This window comes from Apium graveolens, unplaced genomic scaffold (assembly GCF_009905375.1).
Source record: "Apium graveolens cultivar Ventura unplaced genomic scaffold, ASM990537v1 ctg8133, whole genome shotgun sequence".
In the NCBI taxonomy this organism is placed as follows: domain Eukaryota; kingdom Viridiplantae; phylum Streptophyta; class Magnoliopsida; order Apiales; family Apiaceae; genus Apium; species Apium graveolens.
The window spans coordinates 9,933-37,575 of NW_027420914.1; the positions used below are offsets into that span (position 1 = coordinate 9,933).

At 33.5% G+C, this 27,643-nt stretch overlaps 1 protein-coding gene, 1 long non-coding RNA gene and 1 other non-coding gene across 3 annotated transcripts; all 3 read right to left on the reverse strand.

Moving 5' to 3' along the window:
* Positions 1-849: 849 nt before the first annotated feature.
* On the reverse strand, positions 850-956 carry LOC141704692 (small nucleolar RNA R71). The gene has a single exon (XR_012568039.1). It is a non-coding gene; the product is annotated as a small nucleolar RNA R71 (small nucleolar RNA).
* Positions 957-4,624: 3,668 nt separating this feature from the next.
* LOC141704689 (uncharacterized) lies at positions 4,625-5,196 on the reverse strand. The gene is made up of 2 exons (XR_012568037.1): positions 4,963-5,196; positions 4,625-4,855 (listed from the first exon to the last, which is right to left on the reverse strand). It is a non-coding gene; the product is annotated as an uncharacterized LOC141704689 (long non-coding RNA).
* Positions 5,197-15,165: 9,969 nt separating this feature from the next.
* Positions 15,166-17,583, reverse strand: LOC141704691 (uncharacterized). Its single transcript, XM_074507882.1, has 5 exons — positions 17,404-17,583; positions 16,617-16,980; positions 16,173-16,243; positions 15,448-15,546; positions 15,166-15,368 (listed from the first exon to the last, which is right to left on the reverse strand). Exons 1-5 carry the CDS (start codon positions 17,581-17,583, stop codon positions 15,273-15,275), a joined length of 810 nt encoding a protein of 269 aa, XP_074363983.1. The 3' UTR covers positions 15,166-15,272.
* Positions 17,584-27,643: the final 10,060 nt, after the last annotated feature.

Sequence of the window (27,643 nt, forward strand, 5' to 3'; positions counted from 1 at the left end):
GTTATAAATAATCTCAATTTGTTATCGTCTTAGCATTGAATAATAACCATACATTGTTGCTTAAGTGCGTAAATTAATTAGTTAACCTATACAGTCTCTGTGGGAACGAACTAGAAAAGATTCTATACTACTTGTGAACTCGTATACTTGCGTGTATTATTAGCGCGTGTTTAGCGACTAACAAGTTTTTGGCACGCTGCCTGGGACTGTAGTGTTAATTGATAGTTTATGTGATTTCCATCAGTGGTCGTTAAAGTTCATTGACTCAGATATTGTTACTTATCTGTTTCCTTGTTTTATTTCAGGTGTTCTAGCGAGGGTGTATGCATACACGTTCGCGTACTCGTAAGAGAACACTGGATAAAGCCGAGGAAGAACTTGTGGTAGTTTGTAAGGAAGATTTTGAGGAAGAAAAGAAGTTTGAAGAAGAATAGAAAGTTGAAGAACCAGCTTTAGTAGAGATGGGTGATCAAGCGGAAAATCCGAAGGCTTTGATGGACTACTCTCAGCCTAAGATTAATGACATTCAGTCAAGCATCATCAGACCAGCCATCAGGGCTAAAACTTTTGAGATCAAGTCAAGCACGATTCAGATGATACAGAACTCAGTTCAGTTTGGGAATTCTCCTACTAAAGACCCCAACATGCACATCAGTGATTTCATCGAGATATGCGACACTTTCAAATTCAATGATGAGACCGAAGATGCTATCAAGTTACGCCTTTTCCCATTCTCCCTGAGGGACAAGGATAAGTGTTGGTTACACTCTGCCAGCAGGATCTATCACCACTTGGGAGGATCTCGCGCAAAAGTTTTTAACTAAATTCTTCCACATGGCGAAGACTGCTGTAATCACGAATGCTCTTACCCAGTTTGCTCAGCAAACAGGAGAATCTCTGTGTGAGGCTTGGGATCGATATAAGGAGATGCTAAGGAAGTTCCCACACCATGGCATGCCTGATTGGATGATTATCAACTATTTCTACAATAGATTGGGTGCTACGTCTAGACCCATGCTTGATGCAGCATTAGGAGGAGCCCTGTGGGCTAAAAGCTACGATGAAGCTTATCAACTTATTGAACTGATGGCTGCTAATGAGTACCAGAATCCTTCCCAGAGACTAATACAAGGGAAAGTTGCAGGAATTCTGGAGTTGGACGCAGTAACTGCTATCGCTGCTCAACTTAAGGCTTTGACGATGAAGGTGGACACTTTGGCTAATTATGGAGTTAATCAAATCGCTACTGTCTATGAGCTATGTGATGGTGCCCATGATACTGATCAGTGCATAATTTCTAGTGAATCAGCTCAGTTCGTGAGCAACTTCCAGCGATCGCAGCAACCAGTGCCATCCACCTATCATCCCAACAACTACAATCATCCCAATTTCAGTTGGAGCAATGCTCAGAATGCGGTTCAACACCCTTATCAGCAATACCCAGCTAAGCAGTATAACCCTCCTGGTTTTTAGCAACCACGGTATGCACCTAGACAGCAACTCCAGTTGTAACAAGCTAATGAAAAATCTGAATTATAGGAGTTGAAGCTTATGTGCAAAAGTCAAGCTGTTTCTATAAAGACCTTGGAAAATCAAATTGGGCAAATTGTCAATGCCTTGCTAAATTATCAGCCCGGTACACTACCTAGTGACACTGAAGTGCCAGGAAGGAAAGAAGCTAAAGAACAGGTAAAGGCAATCACTTTAAGGTCTGGAAAGGTTGCGAATCCCGAACAAACTCAAGAGTTGACTGTAGAAGCTGAGGCTGAGAAAGAGATCGAGCAACATGAGAAAGATGTGGAACCAAGGAAAACTACTATTGAGCACACTCCGCCGAGTAATACATGGGAGAAACAGATCTATCCTCCACCACCTTTTCCCAAGCGGCTACAGAAGAAAAAGCTAGACAAGCAATTCGAGAAGTTTCTGGAGGTGTTCAAGAAACTTCATATCAACATACCTTTTGCCGAGGCTCTTGAGCAGATGCCTATTTATGCAAAGTTTATGAAAGGTATTCTTTCTCGGAAGGTGAAGCTAGATGATTTAGAGACAGTCGCTATCACGGAGGAATGCAGTGTTGTGCTGCAACAGAAGTGCCTCCGAAGCTTAAAGATCCAGGAAGCTTTACTATTCTGTGCACTATTGGAAAAGTGTCTTTTGACAGATGCTTATGTGACTTGGGAGCTAGCATTAATTTGATGCCCTTGTCAATCTTCAAGCAGTTGGACTTACCTGATCCCAAACCGACTTATATGACCTTGCAGTTGGCCGACCGTTCTATTATATATCCGTGAGGTATCATGGAGGATGTCTTGGTCAAGGTTGATAAACTCATCTTCCCTGCTGATTTTGTAATTCTTGATTTCGAGGAGGATAAGAAGATTCCCATAATCTTGGGAAGACCTTTTCTGGCGACAGGCCGCACCTTGATAGATGTGCAGAAGGGTGAGCTCACCATGCGAGTTCTGGATCAGGATGTCACTTTTAATATGTTCAATGCTATGAAATTCCCTACTGATAATAAGGAGTGCTTAAAAATGGAGTTGGTCGACTCGGTGGTAACATCGGAACTTGATCAATTGCTAAGGTCTGATGCCTTAGAGAAAGCCTTGTTGGGGAATTCAGATAGTGAAGATGATGAAGGGGAAGAACAATTGTAATATTTGAATGTTTCTCCTTGGAAAAGGAAGATTTATATGCCTTTTGAATCTCTTGCAATGGAGGAATTGAACAAATCTCCAAAACGCCTCAAGCCTTCTATTGAGGAAGCTCCCACTCTTGAGCTTAAGCCTTTACCTGAGCATTTGAGGTATGCGTTTTTAGGTGATGTATCTACTCTGCCTGTTATTATTGCATCTAACCTTTCAAGTAGTGACGAGGAAAAGCTTTTGAGGATTCTGAGAGAGTTCAAATCGGCAATTGGATGGACTATAGAAGACATTAAGGGAATCAGCCCTTCTTATTGCATGCATAAAATTGTTAAAGGAAGGTAGCAAGCCTACGGTCGAGCAGCAAAGAAGACTTAATCATATCATGAAGGAAGTAGTGAAGAAGGAAATTCTTAAGTGGCTAGATGCAGGGATCATCTACCCTATTTCTGATAGTTCATGGGTAAGCCCGGTTCAATGTGTGCCGAAGAAAGGTGGAATTACTGTGGTAGCAAATGAGAAGAATGAGCTTATTCCTACAAGGACAATCACGGGGTGGAGAGTTTGCATGGACTACAGAAAGCTGAACAAAGCCACTAGGAAGGATCACTTCCCTTTGCCCTTCATTGATTAGATGCTCGACAGGTTGGCCGGTCATGAGTACTATTGTCTTCTGGATGGCTATTCGGGTTACAATCAAATTTGTATCGCTCCAAAAGATCAGGAGAAAACTACCTTCACTTGTCCATTTCGACTAATGACAGAGTGATATTTTTGATACAAATTTTTAAATTAGTGACTCATCTGAGTCAGTTTTGTAATCAGTGACTTACTTGATACATTTGCACGCAGTAAGTGACTTACTTGATGTTTAACCCGTTATATTTATAAATTCAACACTTAGTTTTTTTATAAAAGAACTATCAAACATATTTTTATCACGTAAAAAGAACTATCAAACGTATTGTTATCACCATTCTTGACATTGTTTAAAGTACCCTCAAATAAAACTTGTAATTTGCATTAATTATAGATATATATATATTATTAAAAATTTTGACATCGACAATTTGAAAGGTAACTTACGATTTCTAAAGTGTCTCAATAATTTAAAATAATATTGGATATGTTCTCAAAACTCTGACTTAAAAATTAAAATGATATAGACTATAAGAAAAATGTAGAGTATGAGTGTGTATATGGTTATAAGATAAATACCATTATTTGATCTCAATGTTATGTGTAAAAATATAAAATATACTCCCTTACTTCCCATTTGTTTACACTTTTTTTTATGTCACTACCAATTATTTATATTTCAAAATTTTTCAAAAATAGTTAAATTTTTATAATTTTTAAAATAATCACATCTACTACATATGCTAGGGATGGAGGGAGTACTCCTTCAACAATAGTCTAGTAAAAAATATGTATGAACTATTAATGTAAAACTTGACTTTGACAATTATTCTGCTTGATTATATGTGAACAACCTCGAGTTGTCCTTGCTGTAAAAGTGGTACACAGTGCTGCTGACAACCATTACGATTAAAATAAGAATCTGTAACTATTACAATAATATTAATTTGTTATAGAACTGTTGAATATAAAAGCAGCAAATGAAGGTACCTAATGCATATAAAATAGGCTCTGAAAAACCATAGCACACAACCTGGCTTGTATATAAATTACTCGAGGGATCAATTATTACAAAGAGGGAGGTTATAGATACCTTCCCGAGCACACTTTATTCTGTGGTGATCTCTCTTATAACACAAAGCTTGGCGAAGAACAAACACACTGATACAAATAGTAAAGTACGTAGTACATTTATTTTGATAGAATGCTACATGCATCCATCAATATTATTTGTTTTATTCATTACATCTATTAAGTGATGTATATTAAATACATCTTAGATGTTTAAATCAACCGGAAAGGACCAAGGATCATGGTGACACCATTCAACGAGTTAGCTACGATCCCAGTTACGGTAGCTACAAGATTTCCAACGGCGGGGAGGGTGGCGTTGCAGTTAGACAGAGGGGTGGTAACAACTACTCTACATTGGCCAGAGCCAAACAACAGAGAAATAATGTTGGTTAAAAGGCTTAGTACAGAACGGATAATCAAGGTAAAACCCCCTTGTGCATTTGTTGTTGTATTTGCCAAAGTTGTATTTCCGCAGCGCAGTTCCACCGACGCATCTGCATGTTCAAGTACGTGCGTTAACAACGACATACAAATTAAATATTGGTCTTTTATCTATATTAAATTATAGTTGAAGTGCACTGCATATTATATGTGTACTCACTAGGGAAAGGTGGGGGCATAGTCCCATTCATGGGAAGGGTGGTATTGACGGCACAAGAGACGACCCCGCTGGCTGTGATGGTAACGGTCGGTAAAAGGCTTTGAGCTTCAACAGAGGACGGAGCCGCCATGAATGCGGAAATCAAAACCAAGAGGCTGAGGAAGACAGAGCTGTTAAGGGAGGCCATTGATGAGTTTCCAACTTGAAAATGAGGAAAAACTAAAAGGTGTTTATATGTTGTTTTGATGGGAATTTCAGTATTGTGGACATGCTTATTTATACTACTCATCTGGGCTAGTGACAGGGTTGGCTGACATCAAAGCAGTCACGTACTGTTGTCTTTCAATAGGGGTCATAGTTTGAACAATATTGTCGTCTAAGGGCATGCCATGACAACTGGTGATGCAAATGACAAAATTGCCGCCCTCTATTCCCTGATCACTTTCAATTCAAATGAGGGTTTATCTAGGGCACAAATTAGACCCTTGCTTTTATGCAATTTTATTGAGCTGACTTATTGTTATTGATGGTGTTTTTTGTGCATATAATTATTAATAGAAGTCAAGTGTTTTTTTATGGTGTTTTGTGTTTTTTGTAAAGTTCAAGGTTTTACATGATAAAAGTCGATTAATAATATTTGTCTGCTGGGTCTGGGGTGTCGATCCTGTATATTGTATATGAGAAAATATTATACTTGCTACCATCAATCACCTAACTATTTTATTTAAAATAAATAAAACTTCACATATATACGGGAAAAAGTTTACTAATGTTGCAGAGTAATAAAATATAAAGGCCAGTGTTAGCCAAAATATCGGAAAATGGAGAGTTATCGATATTATTATCTAGAATAGGTGATTTTTCGCAGATTTGGTCAAAAACGAGTCAAAATCGGACGACGTCGGAGCTCTGATGGACAAAACTTGGAGTACTTGTTGAAATATGGTACTCTATAACAACCAATTTCAAAATTATTATAATATCTTTCAATTTTTTTATTGTTTACCCTCGATTGTAATGAATTTGGAAAATCATGACAGTATATCCGATATTTTGTTAAATTTACAGTTTTGTGTACAGTTTTGAGCATTAGCATGCACAATTTTCTCATCCTCTAGAAAAGCTTCTTGTAACGACCGAGAAATTACATTTGTATTATATTATAATAATGATAAATTATGTGTATTATTATGTGATTAAATGTGTTAAGTCATTAAACCCTAACTGCTATGTGTTATGTTGGCTGTTTTGATCCAAACGTGTTTTGGATATTTATTGAGCATTTTATCGTCAGTTAAATATTTTATATCAAAACCCGTACAGCTCAAAACTATGTTTTAAAAGCCCGTATATCAAACAAAATCATTGGCCCTATTTTATTTAAAAATGCCATATACCATATCGCTATTCTGAACCCCTAGACGTTTTGCAAATTGACCTTTTTCGCGAAAAACGACTTTTCCGGACCCCTTCGGGTACCAAAAACCCCACAAAAATTCATTTTTTTTTATATGATATGAAATTAATATATCATTTTTCTTTGTATTTTTGTAATATTCACAATTTTTGGGAATTTTTTAGCATTTATTTTGTATTTATTGGATATTTAAAAATTCAATATTAATACCCAAAAATTATAAAAATTTGGGCCAAATATTTTTATTAGGAGTGTAATTAGACCCTTAATTTTACTTAGGGGTATTATTTTCATAAATATAAAAACCTGATTTACTATTAATTAAATCAGTTAAATATAATTAAAAATCACGAAAATAAAAAGAAAATTAGAAAGGGAATTAGGGTTAGGGTTTGTGAAGCACAGAGCAGGAGGATCAAAGCTGATTTTCATCGTGATTCCGGAGTCCAAATCGAGCGTGTGAGACTCATTTTAGAAGCTTATGATCTGTAGTTTTCGATTATGTAATTATTTTTGATGTTTGATTGATTGAATTGAAATTTGTATTTTCGGGTTTAATTTCTTAAATTCGGGTTTGCAGTTCTGTTAATTGTTTGATGATTCTGTTAGCATAGACGTTTAGATCGTCGGATAGGGAGTCGATTGGCACCGGTTTCGCGTTCGTTGGCTTCCGTTTCGTGCTCGCCGGAGAACGCCGCCCGCCGTGTTCTTCGTGTTTCCGGCCGCGTTTCGTCGAGAGGAGGACGAGGGAAGGAGGAGAAAGGTGCTGGGAGCGTTGTGGATTGAAAACCCAGAAGAATCGTGCCTGGAAAAAACGAGTTTCGTCGTGGATTGGCCGCTGGAAAGCAGCCCGCCGGCGTCGGGTTCTGGGTTGCAGGGTTCGTTCTTTCGTGACCCGTTAACCCGAGGTCGACCCGGTTTGCAACCCGGAAACGACCCGGGTTTGATCCTTCAGAACCCAAACTCTGTTCTGATTTTGTGTTTTTGAGTAATTAATTATTTATTTATATTTTAGTAATTAAAATTAGTTTTAATAATTCTAAAAATTAATTAAAAATTAGTTTTAAATTCTGAAAAAATAGTATTATTATTTCTAAATTATTTAGTAAATTATAAATTCGAATTTATTTATTAATTATTTATTTAATTATTTATCTAATTATTTATTAATTATCCAATTAATTAATAATTGGGTAATTAATTAATAATTAGGTAATTAATTAATAAATAAGAATTAGAAATAATTAAGTAATATGATTAATAATCTAATAATTAATTATTAATGCGAATGGTAATTCAATAATTAGAATTAGTATTCGAGCTGATAGTTATTCGAATAATATTGCGGTAATTATTTATAGCGTATAATTAAATATCGGTAACTAATTGATTAGCGAATCGTATGAGTTTCAATAATAATATAATAGTTCGATAATTATGCGAGAATTGCGAGTAGCTCGTAGTTATATGAGTGATTAATCGTTAAGTTGGTTTATAATTCGAGGTAATTCGTAGTTATTCGATAAGTAGCGTATCGGTTAATTAAATCGATTGATTATTTGTAAATAATCGATCTGATCGAATAAGTAATAATAATTTGTAATAAATAATAATAATTCCTAATAATTAGGAATTAATTATTTTAAAATACAATAATTATTAATTACTTATTTAAAAATATAATTAAGGATTGTTTAATTATAATTAATTATTATAAATTAATTATTAATTAATTAAATCTTGTTTAATTCATAATAATTCAACCGTTAGTCCGATTTTAGCGAAACGAAGACCCCTAGACTCAGAAAAAGATGAGAACGAATTCAATAAAATAGTTGTAAGTTATAATTTTCTTCCGAAAAAGAGTGGTTTGGTGATAATTAATAGTTCGTAGGTCCTAATAGGGGTATAATTGAGTCGAATAAATCTCGAAAAATTATAATAAAATCAGATAGGACTAGTTAATGCAGGTATGAGTCTAGAATCGATTCTAAAAATAATTATAAGTCTAAAAAAATTGATTATGTGCTTTATGTGCTACGTGCTTTACGTGATTATGTGAATATATGTGTTGTATAAATGTATGTGTATATATGTGAGTCAGATAGAAACGCATGGGTAGACTGATAAGGTTGCGTGATATCAATTCAAGATACACGTATATAGTAAGTTATCTAAATGACTATCTTTCCATGATTGGTTCAGTGTTAGAAAAGGCAGAGCAAGCTAGGATCAGAAGACGGTGAGGTTGAACCAGGTTAAGTACGCGCAAGGCAAGTTTTTCCCCTATTCTAAATTCAGAATAGTGATTTATATTTCCTTTTATCATATGAGTTACCTTTGATAATCATTATTCATATACACGTTACCCATTTATTATTGCTTGTTTTCAATTTCATTTCGATTCTTGATTCCACCCAATTTATTGAATTCCCTATTCATATTTCAATTCTTTTTACCCTTGTTACATATACTCTGGTATATCCTGGTGTTGGGATATATCAAAAGTATTCCGATTGTTCCGGATGCTAAGCCTTGGACTGGATGGTTACTATACGGGCTGGGTTTTACCCAGACCATTATTTAATAGGCCATAGTTGCCTGAGTACTCTTTATGTTGGTTGGGTCTATGCAGTTGGGTATAGATACACACTATATTCTGACTGATCAGCAGGTTATAGTGCATATGTTGGTTCTTGTTTCCAGTCTTGTTCATTTGGTACTCGCCAGCATTGGCAATTACTATCCTATACAGATTCAGATGGTTGTTTCAACCAGCAGCTTATTGGTTCACATGTTTCTCTCTTATACTATATATATTGTTGCAGGCTTGTTGAGCAATTTTGGCCCATCCCCTTTTATTGTTATTCCTATTGTTTTACAGTTAAGGTAGAGAATGAAACCCATCAGGACCGCATAGTCAAGAAGCGAGTCAAGCAGCGGGACCCTCTTATACCAAGAGTGTTCCTTCCCATTCCCGAAGAGAGCTTTGAATTGCCAGATCAGGTGTAATAAAAGTCTTGTGTAGTTTGAATAAAAGTTGTATGGTGAGATTGTAGATAGAATAAAGTTTTGTAACAAAGAGAGTTCTTGAGACAGGTTTTATTTATTTGGGTTTGTAATAAAGTGTAGTATGTGGTTCTTGTTTTCAACTCAGACCTTAAAAGATCCTGAGTAGTATTAGTTCGGGGTAATTATTATATTTATATTCCGCTTGTACAGGTTTAGTTGGTAATTGTTATTAATAATGCCCCAAATCTATACCCCGGATTTGGATGGTGTTATACTTCTGATGCAAAATCTCAATTTGACATGACTATGCAATCCAACATCGTGATCATGTCATCATATCTTTAGTAGAGTGATCATGTCTTTACTCTTCTCACGTCTCATTATTTCCTTGATATGCTCCAAAAATTCTCATACATTTGTCTCCTCCACTTCGAACAAACTCGGTATCAATTAGTTATCATCTAGAATAATAATTGCGACGACTTGTTCTATATATCGCCATGGTGGTACTTTTAAAGGGAAAGACTTTGATGGAACTTTGTACTTCACATTCTCGTCTAACATAACTTTTAAGTATAATGGTATCACGGAAACCAGTTCGAACCAACCATGATAAAACTTTTTTAGCACAAATTTGAAATCGCCATCACAAGACTAATGTGTTGTAGCAAGAGACAATGTTATTCATATGATGACTTTAAAACAACTTTATTCCCAAAAGGATATAAGACATACTCCATGTTATTATTTTTGAAGTCTATTATCTTACCCTAAATTTTGTGACACCAATTCAAATCAAACTGATATGGCGTATTGATTACTAACTCATATGAATTCACTGTGAAAATTATAAAAAAACTGCAACATTCTTGTAATTCAAACTAGCAATTAGTCACATAATTTTCACTTAAGGTAGTGACAACTAATAGCTTACTCCAAATAATATTATTTGATGTGACATAAATTTGTAGAGGCAACTTGATTTTATTAACCATATACCTCAAATTAAATTTATCATGATATTTCTAAACTTACCACAATCTCAAAAAATTGGGGACACACCTTACATAATGACTGAATTAAGTTTTAATGTTGCAAATCATAAACCTTTCCATAATTGTTCAAGGATTGATTATGCACGTCTTCAACATGTAGGTAATCATTCTCCTCATCTTCATATACACATCGAAACTCACTTTGTTGTTTTCTTCTTCATCCCCATCCTTGTTGTATTCTTTAATCACATCAATTTCATTACAATCTATAGGCATACAATTTTCAAAATCCAGTGTCCCACACACTTCTCCAACTATCTCTGAACCTTTCAAATCTTTGAAAGAATTTTTCCGCAATTACATAACCAAGCTATTTTCTATCTTCCATATCAAACAAGCCACCCGATTTTTTTGTTGAGCACATTCATCGAACATATTTTAAGGATTATTGGGTTCATATTATTCAACTAAATCATCTTCTTCCTTACGCTTCATATATCTTGCAATCATAATCCTCCGGTAAAAACATCTTCAACATCAACAGTTTCATCTATCGCCATATTTTGATCGGTTCTTTCTTTTACCTTTTCTTCTGCAAACCAGTTTATTCCCACCAAATCACAGCAACACTCTTTAACCTGATAGTTGCCATCTTCACCAGTTTGATCACAGGTAAACCCATAACATCAAAGAATCTATCAACATCAATATGCCAATTCAGGAACTCATCAACTCCTAGAGACCCATAGAATAATGGTATAACAGCCTATATAATATAATTATCATTAAGCCGACAACCAATATTTGACTCCAAGTCAGTATTCTCACCAACATGGTATTTCCTGCTTCGAGGGACTCGATTTCGATCAAATTTCTCATCGCTACGGTGCTTGTTTTTGTTATTCCTTTTGAATGTCAATGTATCGACTCGATCTGCGAAAACCATCAGAGCCACGGTTAAAGCCGTTGTAGCCTCTCAAAGAACTTATTTGATAATTGTTTCTCCCACAGTGAATCAGGTAAAGAAGGGAAAGGAAAAAGCTTGCTTTGATGCAACTGACGCAGAACGAAAGCATAGAAAAAGCAAGCGTTAATCATCGCATGAACTCTTTCACGAGAAATCCTTAAGCACCTTGAATCCACAAGGCAATCCTTGAATCTACAACGGTTTCTTGAACCCATTAGAAAGATAAGAGAAAAACTCCTAGAATTTTAATTTCAATAAAAGATTATTAATATATTCAGTACAAGAAAACGTTAAATAGACATCACACATTAGATATCAGTTACTAATGCCACTAATGTTAAAAGATGTAATAACATCACCCCGCGTTAATCTAATGTCTTTGTTGTTTGAAGACATCAATTCTTTATTAAATGATTTTTAAAATTGGCTAAAAAAATTTTAACGAGCGCCCCACTTCAGTTTATTTCCCCTTAATCAAAATTGTGGAAATTTTCCCTCTTTGATACCAATTATTTCCCCCACACTCTCTCTCTTTCTCTCTCTCTCTCTCTCTCTCTCTATCTCTCTCTCGTCTCTCACTTCAATAAATCACTTGAACAACCACTCACCTCTACTCTACTTACCACGACCTGCACTCACTTATGTTCCACTCCCCTCCGCCATGTTCAACTCTATTCGATTTGTCAAAACTCGTCTCACTCACTCGATTCGTTCGAGTAGATACTCAATTCGATTTGTTTCGAATCAGTATGCGGGTAAGATAAAAACTTCATGTGTAAAATTGGATTATTAGTTCAATTAAGTTTTAAATTGGGGATTTTTTAAACTGAGAACCCTAATTTCTTTAATCTTTTTTTCTTACTTTTAGTTGGAGATTTGTTTGACTTGATTGAGGATTTGGTTGCCATGGTGGGAAGGAAGGAGATGAGACTCACAATTGGTAGTATTTAAACATATTGTGGGACATAGCATGGGTACAGTGTCCACTACAACAAAGATAACTAAATTCCATCCCTCCCCCTCTCTCTCTTTCTCTCTCTCTCTCTTCCTTCATACGCAGAACGCCATCACCTCCACCACCATTAATGGTGGCTTCGTCAGTTCTCCGATTGCTTACAACACACACGCACACACTCGACCTAACCCGAACCCACACACAGACTCACACACCCGAAACACACACACACACAATTCGCACAGCACACACACAATCACCATAACATCTCTCACACACCATAACACACACACAATTTGTAACAAAACTCGTTGTCAGTGGTGATGGGTTATGGCGTCGGTCGAAGCAGGGGAGGGTTGTGGTATTTGTGAGTTCCAGTGTGTGTTACGTATGTTTCATGTGTCAGTTTTGTGTGTGTGAGTAAAGCGTGTGTTTGTGTGGGTCGATTACGTTAAACCAACAGTCGAGATCCCCTCCAGAGCTATGATAATACATTATTGCAGGTTTACTTCAACCATAGTGTCTTGAACCTCCTTCTAGAACTACTTGCAACCCTAAGTATGGTTAGCAAAGTCAAGTGGTAATGGCGGTGTTGTAGCAGCGGAGGGGGGAGAGAGAGAGAGAGAGAGAGAGAGAGAGAGAGAGAGAGAGAGAGAGAGAGAGAGAGAAAGGTAGGGAGATAGAAAGGTAGGGAGAAGCAAAACGGAGGGTGAAATGGTGAGATATGGAGTTGCCGGAATTTTTTCCAGGTGGTGGCCGGCGGTTGCACGGTTGATGGGTGTGGGTGGTTCTATTTTTTTTGAAACATTTTATGTTAAAATCGACCGATTTTGGTGTAATTTATTCAGGGGCGGGAGATTCAAATTTCACAAAATTTTGAATTTCAAATTTTAAATTTTATAAAAATGACCAAAGATTCGTCGATTTTATATAAATTCTGCCGCAAAACTTAAAATCCACCCTCTTAAAAGCCACCAACATGCTTCGGTCGATTTTATACTAAAATCTACCGGATATGGTCTATTATAGCTAAATTCAACCAATATTTGGTGGTGGATTTTAGTAATTTTGTTGTAGTGGTCCTTTTATTTTGTTGTATTTTAATCTTTGTTTTATCATATAATCCAAACTGATACTTATTGCTTAATTTAGGAAGTAATGTATATTATATATTCAAGGTATGCTACAATAGTGATATGTTTTTTAATGTCAAGCGAGGACAATAGACTACTGAAAAACACAGCAAGCTCTCTTCCGACATTCACTACTAGAAATATGGGATCAGCCATCGATTCTGAACCGATATTAAAAAAATACTGAACCGATGTCTTCACGTGTAATGTTAAATGTCATCAGCCTTTGACATCGGTTCACAGCCGATGTCTATTACAGTGCTATACATCGGTTTTAAGAATAATTCTGATGTCTTTGCAACAAATTTCAGCTTATATTACAGTATTTCTAGGTGAATATGAGTATATTATGGGGTAATTATCCATTAAAACATGAAACCTACAAGCTCTAAAAAATATTTTTTTTAAAATCTTTCGAACAAACCGATGTGAAAGTCTAGATTAGACATCAGTTATGTTGTCTGACCGATGTGAAATGGTCCATCAGACATCGGGTACTTTTATCAACCGATGTAAAATACTGGGTTAGACTTCGGTTTCGTTCGTTTTGTGATGTTAAATCCTTTTGTTTAATATCAGTGTTTTTTTTAACCGATGTTTAATCTTTAATATTATAAAATTTAAGACATCAGCTATTGAAAATTCGATGTTATTTGGCTTAAAATACATTGATTTTTTTACAGAACCGATGTCAAATGACTATTTGACATTGGTTTTTGTAGTTCTTTTTCTGTTAATATTGTTTCACCTGATGTCTTTTGTTCATTTTAACATCGGTTTTAAATTACCATTCTGATATGTTAATGTACTGTAAATTGCATATGCCATCCTGGTACTATTAATAGCCCAGGGAACCAATTGCATTTTCAACCAAAAAAATACCAACAATATGCAATACATCCAACCAAATTTGTAAAAACATAGAGGTATACATTGATACCAAATTTACTAACATTCATTCCAACAAGAGCTCAATTCGGACATTACTTTCCAAGTCTAAAATAAACATCCCAACTAAAAATAATAAAACTCAAATTCCAAAGTTATTACATCCAACATTCTAAACATATTTGACTAGTTAATATGTACCACCAGATAGTATCTGGAGGTAGTATCTGGAGGTAGACATCATCTGGAGGAAGATTCCTATAATACCAGATCCAACAGTAAAGTGAGAAGTGATACAGTAGGAAATTCCACTGGGAAAGTACTTACATTGGCATCAGCTGAAGAACTTGGAGGCTCCCTACTAGGGACGGATGGAGTTTGTTTATATGAAGAAGATCCACTCGGACATAAAACAGTTGACTGGGAAGGCTTTGATTCCCCTCGAGATGTCATGCCGTAGTGAGTTGGGAGTAGATGAATCCTATCTATTAAAAAATGTCTGTGTCTAAAGCACAACAAAATTAGAGCTAAGCTTTCAGTTCTCAATATTGAACTTGTATTGATTCAGTGCAGGGCAAGCTCAGACTTTTATACAAACTCTAGGCCATGAAATGAAGGAACTAACAAAATGTAAAAATGCTGAAACATTATCAAAGGATAGACAGTGAATATATCATACAACATTGTAAGTTATATATATAGCGCCATCTTAATAAAAGAACATTCATGTGGGGGTACAAGGTACACTTATTTAACCTATTTACACTTCATGCATGACTCTGTAAAATTATATCAATCTCAATAGTAAACATGCACAAAGATCGTGTAGAGCATTGATAAAGTCTGGGAATTACAAGATGTATAACATTACAGGAAAGCATCCTATAAATCTGATTAACAAATTAACTATACTTTCAGTCTTTTACCCTTTTATCAAGATTGTCTACATAAGTTTGTTGTTCAATTTCTCAATCAAAAGCTTTTTCTCCTCTTCTGGCAGAGAATTGAATATGAAGACCGACTTGTCACCAATATCATCCTTTAGTGGCAAACAAAATCTGTAAGAAATGGCATAAAATCTATTTTTTAAGAACATCTGGAATAAATGAAGGATTTACCTTAATTGGCTGAGTGAACATCCGTCCAGCAAACACCACAAAGAGCGCCATCCACAGACCAAGTAAAGTAGTCTTAAGTCCATCATCCATTAGACCTGTCTGTATTTCCAAAATAACCCATAGTCAGCATAGGAAGCATAGATGGTGCAATAATTTACCATCTCAGACTTCAAAAATAGATACATATTTTGTCTATTATGCATCAGAACTAAATATATTCTTCATTTATGATAGACAAATAAATGGTGTTTATAATAATATCATGTGATTATCTCCAAGATGATCGAGGATTAGCAAAAGCACCATATAGGTTAAAAGGATAACTTGTTTACAAAGAACACATTGCAATTGAGCATCTCAAAGTCCGGAAGAGAGGAAAAACTTTTCCAATTCACACCTTAAATAATGAAGTACTGAGTTTAATGAAAACATTAGCAATTTCATTAGTTCAAATCAAACAGCAATCATAACTGAATACAACTGAAAATCTCAATGAATTTAAGGAAGTTTTATTATGTGTTAATTATAAGAAACTGCTTGTGGTTCTGTTTTCTGTTACATGAGAGGTCTGGAATTACTCTAGCAGATAGGTCAAGGTTTTTGATCAAATTCCTATCAAAGTTTCCAAACTAATAAGCGTCAGTGTACAACTTCAACAAAGTAAATACTCATTATTTTAACAAATGTTCAAGAAATGGAAAGGTTAGTTGGGTACGGAAAATTACCAAGTGCCCTAAAAGAACTGCAGGAACTACAAATGTAAGAACTCCAGCTTCCAACTTCCCATAGCAAAGCCCTGGTCCATTAATAAAAGGAATCGGTATATCATTTGACATGATAAATTAACATTGGAGACACCTAAACTAATATAGCCCCTGCACATTATACTAATTCTAAAGATCGCTCTTGATAATCATTATCTGAAACACTCAACCTGGCACCTGGTATAGAGCTGAATATTATTTAAGAAACAACAGTAAAAACTGTGTTCATTTTTCATTTCAAGCTTTGTTAATAAATAACTGACCTCTATAGATATTATATTCAATAGTTGAGGAAAAAGTAGCCATCCATTTCATTTGTAGAAAAGAATCATACACCAATCATTATTTTAAATATAAATATCAGAAATTACGAATCAAGCACACAACAAAGAATGAGCAAATTACCTTCCTTAAAGACAAGCCCCGTGAATGCAGCAAAGAGTGGACCAATAAGCCAGACAACAGTTGGGTGGTTGACTACATATTGTACCAAATTCTGACCAGCTGGTTCAGCAAGGGTGAAACTGGTTGCTATCGATCCTAAAACACCAAGGCCCCATAATAGTTGAAGAGTGCGCTTAATCTCAGTTACATAGATGTGGATCAAAAGTAAGGATAGTCCTAACCCAACAGCACCAAGTGCATAGAAGAAATCAAAATTTGGTTTGATCAGATCTGTGAGGAAGGAATGGTCAGGCGGGAAAGCCGTGGAAGCGGCAAAGACAAAGGAGGTAGCAGCAGTCACCAAGCCTGATCTATATAAGATAACCTGCAGAGTATGGAAAAGGTTGAACAAGGAATACCTACTAATGCGTAACACTTCTTTTTTTTTATAAAAAAATGGATCGACAGGCTTACAGCCTAGCGAACACCCATCTTGTCTTGATAACAAGAGGTTAAGGGTTAAGACCTCAGTGGGGGCAGGAGTGTGCATATTTAAATTCATGCATATGACTATTTTTTAATGGACAAAGATCTATAATGGCATCATAGTTTTTCGAAGTACCAAACCAGCCAATGTATATGCACAAGGAAAACGATAAGGAATGGCATAATAACAGTGACATGAGCAATTCAATGTTTGGAAAATTTCCATATTATTTTTTGACCGTCAGCCCTTTCAATTTCCCCAAGAACAACTTATTTCCCGAACCCGATAGATTTCGATACTTAAAACAGCAAATAATTTTACGAGATCACCGTATGTAATAGGCAATGACACCAGAACATAAAAGTCATCCTCTTGGTAAAGATGGGTACACTTGCAAAGTTTGCTGAATATAAACACAACAATTACCATTGATGTAGGAAGATGATGACGCAAGAGCTCATTACGGAATTGAGGCCCAATGTGAGTATACATCTCCAGCATGGTAAGGATGCAAGTTATTGAATAAAAATCAAAAAGTCATCCACAAACCATAGTAATTTAGAATGCCAAGCTCCAAATATCCAATGGATTGTTTAAGTTGAAAAAGGCAACAACTATTTCAACATGTTACCGAACATAAAAGAAATGTCAAATTTGTTACATCTAACTTCAAAATGGCTGAAATCGTAAACGGTGTTACACTACAAGAAATATTGAATCAGACAATGGTTTTTCACCGTTGTCTAAAAGATGAACTTTTCGTTGCTATCTGGGGGCGGTGTGTTTGGCATTCATACAATGATTACGCACCATTGTAACAAATACATCACACAACTGAATATAAAGCCTTTGTCTCATTTTATTCACACAACCCATATGACCCTTTTTAATATTTTACAAACAACAGTTTTCTAGTCGTTGTAACAATTTAGAGGCACAATAGTTGAAAATAGTGTTATATGAATTGACTCCTACAACAGTTTATGTATTTATTTTATCTAGTTACACAATGATTTTTATTAAGAAGACAAATGTATGAGATACTTTAGGCAACGGTTTTTTGTTTTTTGGGTATTGTGTTTTAACTATGCTCACAATAGCTTTTGTAATGACCAAGATATTGTTATAAGCTAATCTAATAATGGTATGTAGTGATCCCAGAGTGTTGTTAAGATTTGTACATACAATGGTGTTAATCATTTGATCTATTGTGCAAATCATTAAGGCACAATGTTTAAGTTCTATTAATCAGTTGTATAAGTTTGTTTCATACAAGTGTATGCCTTTTAAAACATCATTGTCGAATATCTTTAGCACAATGGTTTACTTTTGTGCCAAATATTGTCTAATATAGCTTAGAACAATGGTTTACTTTTGTACCAACTGTTGTCTAGTATAACTTAGCACAATAGGTATTTTAATTTTACTAAACAATTGTATGTCAAACATATAAATGGTTCTATACCTATTCTATTTATAAATAAAGCCTTTACAAATTAGAATGGAGTTGCTATATACAGGGACAATAACTCTCACAAGGAGATGACCTATCATTTATCCTAATCCTCCTCGTTCTTCAAGAAGAATTGTTTCCGCTACTTCTCCATATCATCCTTGAGGGTGTAATTATTATTCCAACTCAAGTAAATCTCCAGAACCTGAGTCAATATAGGTCTGTAGTATTCACTTAACAGCTCATTAGAGTATAATCAACCACAAAACTTAATATCCTCGAATACCTCCATCTGCAGGGGTGTGGACAACCTTTGTGACTCAACTTGAGTTGAAAGTTCCTAGAAGAACAAGAAAAGGTGAGTTGAAATTGAAACTGTTTAACACCATTAATCTTTTACACTTTCAGAAAATCCAAACAAAACATATATCCCAGTAAAACCAAAAATTGAAGGCCTAGGAAAAAATTTGATGAGATGAGATATGTGTAGAGAACTAGAGGTACATGTTACATTGAAAAAGATAGAAACAACGAAATAAGTTAATCGAAAAATAACAGATGCACATATATTTAGGGTTTAATGCAGCTAGCTAGATATGGTATTCTCTTCCAAAAACAAACAAAGATCATGAAAAGGTTAATACACATACTTTTAGTTGTATCCATAGGACAAGAAAAACAATTTAGGAAAGGTGCCAATAATACATACTAGAGCTAACTTAGCATCCAGTGAAGGAATAAAAGCTATTTTATTAGTAAGAATAATATGCTCAGATCATGTATAGATTACATCAGATTTATAATAATCATCAACATAAACATAGCTTCATTTGTAAGATTACTTTGTTGTAAAGGCATAATTAACAGTATTCCTAAAGATTTTCATAAGGTGTTATATTGTCAATAGCCTTCAATTTTAATACCTTTTAAGTTAGATTTAAAATTTCAAGGTAATGATAGTTAAAAATACTCTATTTATAACATGTGCTCTCCATTTATATACATCTAAATATCACAAATCATTTTTAAGGAAGGAAACTGTTAAACAATAACAATACCCTCAAGAATCTCTTTGTAGCAAATTTCCACCCCAAGTCAAAAGTTCACTAATGCAATCTAAAGAACCCTCTCTTGCATCTAAATGAAGAGGAGTGCTACCAAGGAAACTGTAAAAAATAGCCTTATAAGTACAAATGGAAAAACACCAAAGATGCAAAATTAGAATATGGTCCAAGTATATTAACAAGAAATTACCTATATCCAACGGTTGAAGTACAAACGAGGCTCCACTATCAGATAGAATATGAACACAATCAGGTCATTTGTGACGAGCTGCTTTAAATACAAAGAAGTGGCTCCTTTAGGTACCAAGCGAGCAAATTCCTTAAAAAATATATTGCAAATTAATTTAAAGGAGAGGATAATACCATATTAGGTACAATTATACAAATGAGAAAGAAAACATTCAATCTATAGAGATAGGCTCACCAAGAAAGAGCAACATGGGAGATCCAGACTTGTTTAATTAATAATAGCTTCGAGGCAACCTGAGTGGCCCTAATACGCAGCGTATGCAAGCAACTACTTCCATTAAGTGAATCAAACTTCAAAATCTGATCAAATAAGACTAGTTTTGATAGAAAAATCAAAACTCTTACATCAAACAAAACTTGAGGTTGGAGTATAATCAGTTTTTAGATAAGTTAAAAAGAGATTCCGTAAAGATGAAGATGATGGTGAATAAAGGAGATGATGGATTGATGATAGAGATAAAAGGGAACAATTTAGGGTTAGATTTAAGCGGCGGACAAGAAGAGAAGATAATAAGAAGGGGTAAAAGATAAGAAAGGGGGGAACCAAATTTCATTGGAAGGAGGGAAATAAAATTTTCCTTAAACATGGATCTCAAATTTTGGCTAAAAACTAAATACCAAACATTTTTTTTAATTCATGTGTATTAATTTTAAATAACTTAATCAATCTTTATTACATATAAATGTAACAAAATTAATATACTTTCTTTAATTCATAATGAAATTTTTTTAGTTGTTATCATACCAGATTATTTTTAAAAAATTATATATAAAATTCAATCATGCAAATCAATTAAAAAATTATATTAAAGAGCTGAACTTTTTATAGATTTCTCTATTGTTGTCATGCAAGATGAATTTGAATTTTGTTATTAATTTTTCATATGAATAAAATTGATATATCTTAAAATTGATATATCTTAACAAAAAATATTTTAACAATGAGGGAGAAAAATCTGTATAATATAATTATATATATATATTAATATTATAACATAATTATTTTTTAGTTTTTTATATTTTATATAATACGATAATTTATTTATGACACTAGAAATTTTTTATACAATTATCTTGTTTATCAAGAAATAATCTTGTTTTGAGGAGTAATACCTTAATTTACTAGATTTTTTTATTCCGATCATCTAAGATGAATTAGATTTTTTTTTAAAAAAATCTAATAAGTAAAATGATATATCTTCACATCCGTACGATTGTATCATTGAAAAAATTGTTTTTAAAAATTATCTATTTAATCAGGAACAAATCCCGTTTTAGGGAGTTGGATTTTTCCTTAATTATCTAGTAAATCTAGTAAATCTGGAACGAGTCTCGTTGTCGGGAGCTGGACTTTTCCTAGTATTTTCTAATCCTGGCATGCAAGATGAATTTGAATTTTTTTTAATATTTTTGTCATATGACTAAAATTGATATATCTTAACATTTGTATGGTCGGATCGTCGAAAAAATCATTTTAAAAATTTATCTAGTAAATCGGGAACGAGTCTCGTTGTCGGGAGTGGTACTTTTACTAGATTTTTCTAATCCCGGCATGCAAGATGAATTTGAAATTTGATGTCAATAGACAATGGATTGAACGAAAAAGACTTGTTTGTACAGGTTCTTACAATGAATTTTCGCCCAAACCGTTGTCTTATATTTTGTCAAAAAGGTTGATGTCATGATACAATGATTTCCTGAAAAAAGGCTTGTTTGTACACATTCGTAAAATAGTATAAAACGGTTGTCTTATATTTTAGAAAATCATTCTTCCAAATTTTAAAACCCTATATCGAATTAAATTAAGAAAAAATGAAATATTCAAATGGATAGACATTAAATATGGCTCGTTTCAATTTTCTTTACTCATACAGTGTCTCTATGTAATATTGTAAACTTAACAAGTCCCGAATCTTTCATATGTATAGTTATCGATTATATTTCGAAAGTAATGATGGGATCTACGTACGTATATGATTACGATACAACATATTATAACGAAAAAATATAAGTTATTTATTTCGTATAACCTTAGTGATATTTAAACATGTATTTGATAATGTGAGTTTTTACATGCCAATCACTTCTCTTGTAGCACACTTTGAAAGCGTACCGTAACGATTCAAGTCTCATTCAAGTCTTTGGGATTGTCAAGAAATTTGATGTCAATATACAATGGTTTTAAAGAAAAAGACTTGTTTGTACAGGTTCTTACAATAGATTTTCGCCCAAACCGTTGTCTTATATTTTGTCAAAAAGGTTGATGTCATGACACAATGGTTTCCTAAAAAAGGCTTGTTTGTACACTTTCGTACAATGATTTAATTTTAAAACTGTTGTCTTATATTTTAGGAAATCATTCTTCCAAATTTTAAACCCCTGTACCGAATTAAATTAAGAAAAAATGAAATATTCAAATGGATCGACATTAAATGGCTCGTTTCATTTTTCTTTACTCATAAGGTGTCTTTATGTAATATTGTAAACTTAACAAGTCCCGAATCTTTCATATGTATAGTTATCGACTATATTTCGAAAGTAATGACGGGATCTACGTACGTATATGATTACGATACAACATATTATAACGAAAAAATATAAGCTATTTATTTCGTATAACCTTAGTGATATATAAACATGTGTTTGATAATGTGAGTTTTTACATGCCAATCACTTCTCTTGTAGCACATTTTGAAAGCGTACGGTAACGATTCAAGTCCCATTCAAGTCTTTGGGATTGTCAAGAAATTTGATGTTAATAGATAATGATTTTAACGAAAAAGAGTTGTTTGTACAGGTTCTTACAATGGATTTTCGCCCAAACCGTTGTCTTATATTTTGTCAAAAAGGTTGATGTCATGACACAATGGTTTCCTCAAAAAAGCTTGTTTGTACACTTTCGTACAATGGTTTAATTTTAAAACTGTTGTCTTATATTTTAGGAAATCATTCTTCCAAATTTTAAACCCCTATATCGAATTAAATTAAGAAAAAATGAAACATTCAAATGGATCGACATTAAATGGCTCGTTTCACTTTTCTTTACTTATACGGTATCTCTATGTAATATTGTAAACTTAACAAGTCCCGAATCTTTCCGATATATAGTTATCGACTATATTTCGAAAGTAATGACGAGATCTACGTACGTATATGATTATTATACAACATATTATAATGAAAAAATATAAGTTATTTATTTCATATAACCTTAGTGATATTTAAAATGTATTTAATAATGTGAGTTTTTACATGCCAATCACTTCTCTTGTAGCACATTTTGAAAGCGTACGGTAACGATTCGAGTCTCATTCAAGTCTTTGGGATTGTCAAGAAATTTGATGTAAATAGACAATGGTTTTAAAGAAAAAAAGTTGTTTGTACAGGTTCTTACAATGGATTTTCGCCCAAACCGTTGTCTTATATTTTGTCAAAAAGATTGATGTCATGTCACAATGTTTTCCTAAAAAAAGGCTTATTTGTACACTTTCTTACAATGGTTTAATTTAAAATTATTGTCTTATATTTTAGAAAATCATTCTTCCAAATTTTAAACCCCTATATCGAATTAAATTAAGAAAAAAATGAAATATTCAAATGGATCGATATTAAATGGCTTGTTTCACTTTTCTTTACTCATGCGGTGTCTCTATGTAATATTGTAAACTTAACAAGTCCGGATCTTTCATATATATAGGTATCGACTATATTTCGAAAGTAATGACGGATCTATGTACGTATATGATTATGATATAACATATTATAACGAAAAAATATAAGTTATTTTTTTATATAACCTTAGTGATATTTAAACATGTGTTTGATAATGTGAGTTTTTACATGCCAATCACTTCTCTTGTAACACATTTTGAAAGCGTACGGTAACGATTCAAGTCCCATTCAAGTCTTTGGGATTGTCAAGAAATTTGATGTCAATAGACAATGGTTTGAACGAAAAAGACTTGTTTGTACAGGTTCTTACAATAGATTTTCGCCCAAACCGTTGTCTTATATTTTGTCAAAAAGGTTGATGTCATGACACAATGGTTTCCTAAAAAAAGGCTTGTTTGTACACTTTCGTACAATGATTTAATTTTAAAACTGTTGTCTTATATTTTAGGAAATCATTCTTCCAAATTTTAAACCCCTGTACCGAATTAAATTAAGAAAAAATGAAATATTCAAATGGATCGACATTAAATGGCTCGTTTCATTTTTCTTTACTCATAAGGTGTCTTTATGTAATATTGTAAACTTAACAAGTCCCGAATCTTTCATATGTATAGTTATCGACTATATTTCGAAAGTAATGACGGGATCTACGTACGTATATGATTACGATACAACATATTATAACGAAAAAATATAAGCTATTTATTTCGTATAACCTTAGTGATATATAAACATGTGTTTGATAATGTGAGTTTTTACATGCCAATCACTTCTCTTGTAGCACATTTTGAAAGCGTACGGTAACGATTCAAGTCCCATTCAAGTCTTTGGGATTGTCAAGAAATTTGATGTTAATAGATAATGATTTTAACGAAAAAGAGTTGTTTGTACAGGTTCTTACAATGGATTTTCGCCCAAACCGTTGTCTTATATTTTGTCAAAAAGGTTGATGTCATGACACAATGGTTTCCTCAAAAAAGCTTGTTTGTACACTTTCGTACAATGGTTTAATTTTAAAACTGTTGTCTTATATTTTAGGAAATCATTCTTCCAAATTTTAAACCCCTATATCGAATTAAATTAAGAAAAAATGAAACATTCAAATGGATCGACATTAAATGGCTCGTTTCACTTTTCTTTACTTATACGGTATCTCTATGTAATATTGTAAACTTAACAAGTCCCGAATCTTTCCGATATATAGTTATCGACTATATTTCGAAAGTAATGACGAGATCTACGTACGTATATGATTATTATACAACATATTATAATGAAAAAATATAAGTTATTTATTTCATATAACCTTAGTGATATTTAAAATGTATTTAATAATGTGAGTTTTTACATGCCAATCACTTCTCTTGTAGCACATTTTGAAAGCGTACGGTAACGATTCGAGTCTCATTCAAGTCTTTGGGATTGTCAAGAAATTTGATGTAAATAGACAATGGTTTTAAAGAAAAAAAGTTGTTTGTACAGGTTCTTACAATGGATTTTCGCCCAAACCGTTGTCTTATATTTTGTCAAAAAGATTGATGTCATGTCACAATGTTTTCCTAAAAAAAGGCTTATTTGTACACTTTCTTACAATGGTTTAATTTAAAATTATTGTCTTATATTTTAGAAAATCATTCTTCCAAATTTTAAACCCCTATATCGAATTAAATTAAGAAAAAAATGAAATATTCAAATGGATCGATATTAAATGGCTTGTTTCACTTTTCTTTACTCATGCGGTGTCTCTATGTAATATTGTAAACTTAACAAGTCCGGATCTTTCATATATATAGGTATCGACTATATTTCGAAAGTAATGACGGATCTATGTACGTATATGATTATGATATAACATATTATAACGAAAAAATATAAGTTATTTTTTTATATAACCTTAGTGATATTTAAACATGTGTTTGATAATGTGAGTTTTTACATGCCAATCACTTCTCTTGTAACACATTTTGAAAGCGTACGGTAACGATTCAAGTCCCATTCAAGTCTTTGGGATTGTCAAGAAATTTGATGTCAATAGACAATGGTTTGAACGAAAAAGACTTGTTTGTACAGGTTCTTACAATGGATTTTCTCCCAAACCGTTGTCGTATATTTTGTCAAAAAGGTTGATGTCATGACACAATGGTTTCCTAAAAAAAGGCTTGTTTGTACACTTTCGTACAATGGTTTAATTTTATAACTGTTGTCTTATATTTTAGAAAATTATTCTTCTAAACCTAAATCACCTTCAAAAAAATTTCAATTTTTTTTTTAAAAATTCAGGCGGGAATTTAAATAAAATAGAGGGGGAAACGTAAATTTTATTTTTTATAAATCAACGGCTCAGAATAGTCTATTCATAATCCAACGATAAAGAAATTGTGACTTTTTTTAGTTTTATATAAATAAAATTTACAGTAAAAATAATTTAAAAAGAAACGTAATTTTTTTAAAAAAAACTCTCAGTTAATCAGACAATGGTTTTACAAGAAAACTGTTGTCACCTATATTCTAATGGAGGTGATTCAGACAACAGGTAATACACTATTGTGTGACACTCATTTACTCAACAGAGGTGATAAACAATTGTCTACATGTTTTGCTTCTAACAATGATGTTTGAGCACCATTGTCTAAAATACATGAACACATGTGTTCTGAGCCATCTTTGTCTAACTTGCACAACAGTCATGACAATTAGTTGTCTAAATTTAAAGTGAGCACAATGGTTTATTATGACCTAAAAACAACTTGTGTAAGAGAAGTCACACAATAAGCTGAACTATAACCATTGTCTCATTGGAGCACACTGGTACCATGTAGACAACACTTTGGAAAAAGTTGAATCGCCATTGTGTGAAGGGAAGTCGCACAATGCTTTTCAGTCAACGAATCGTTTACCGTTGTCTGATGATTTGGGACAATAGTTTTTTGATCAACCATTGTGTAAGTAGTGTTGTCTAATTCAGTTTCTGGTGTAGTGTTATAACATCAAGTTAAAAGCTAAAAAATAAACAACTGGCCACAAAGAACTGCCATGACATACCCACCATCACAAAATTCATCACAGATTTTGCAAAATCTGAATAGTAACGCAAGAGAAACTATGTACCTTATTATGCTGTCTACCTCCAGATACTAGCTCCAACCTCCAGATACTAGCTCAATTTCAAGTTTAATTTGCTCTAATTTGAAGCTCCAAATCTTGAATTAGAATTGGGGCTAAAATTAGGGTTTCGGAGAAAAGAGAGAAGAGACGGTTAACAGAGACTAAGGTAAGAAAAGAGAAGAAAGGTAAGAAGACTAAGAGAGAAGGAGGGGAGAGACGAGAGAGGCGAGGGTCGGGGAGAGATGAGAGGGTCGCGGGAGGTTTTTTGGAAAAGGGGGGAAAATATGTTTAGTGAATTTTTTGTTAAAATTAAAGGGGGAAGTGAACTGAAAAGCGGGGGGGAGTTAAGTAATTTTTATTTTTTTTAAAAGGTCATAGACAACGGTTAACAAAATGAACCGATGTCAAAGTTAAAAACATATTTGTGGCCTTTTTAATTTCTGAAGATAGACAACGGCTACTAAGTGAAACCGATGTCAATATGCGTATTCAACATCGCTTTTTACAAAACCGATGTTAAACTGTATTTTAACATCGGGTGCATTACATGCCGATGTCTAAGGACCGATGTCGTATCTACTATTTCTAGTAGTGATTGCGCCCGCAACTGATGCCTCATACCTAAGAATGTTGGTTCTTCTCAGACGCTGCTTCTTTTTCTATTTTATAAATATTTTATTGAAACATGAATAAGGATGTCTTGCTCGTGCTAAAACTTTTTAGGCCTAATTTTGAAATCTAAACATACTTTTAATATTAACTTTTAAATATCGATTTTTTCAAAAAAACTGTAAAATATCAACGTTTACTCAAGTACTCAACATATATTTATATGTATGAGTTTTTTGTAGTAATATTATTATTTTTTTGGTTTTATGTGTTGAGTATCCATGTTCATTTATATCTTTGTTTTTCTCCTACAAATGTTTTAAATGCCTGCCCTACTATGTAGGATAAAAATTTCTGTAGTGTTTTAGAATTCGATTTGAAAGTTTTAGTTAAGTTCTATGAGTAAGTT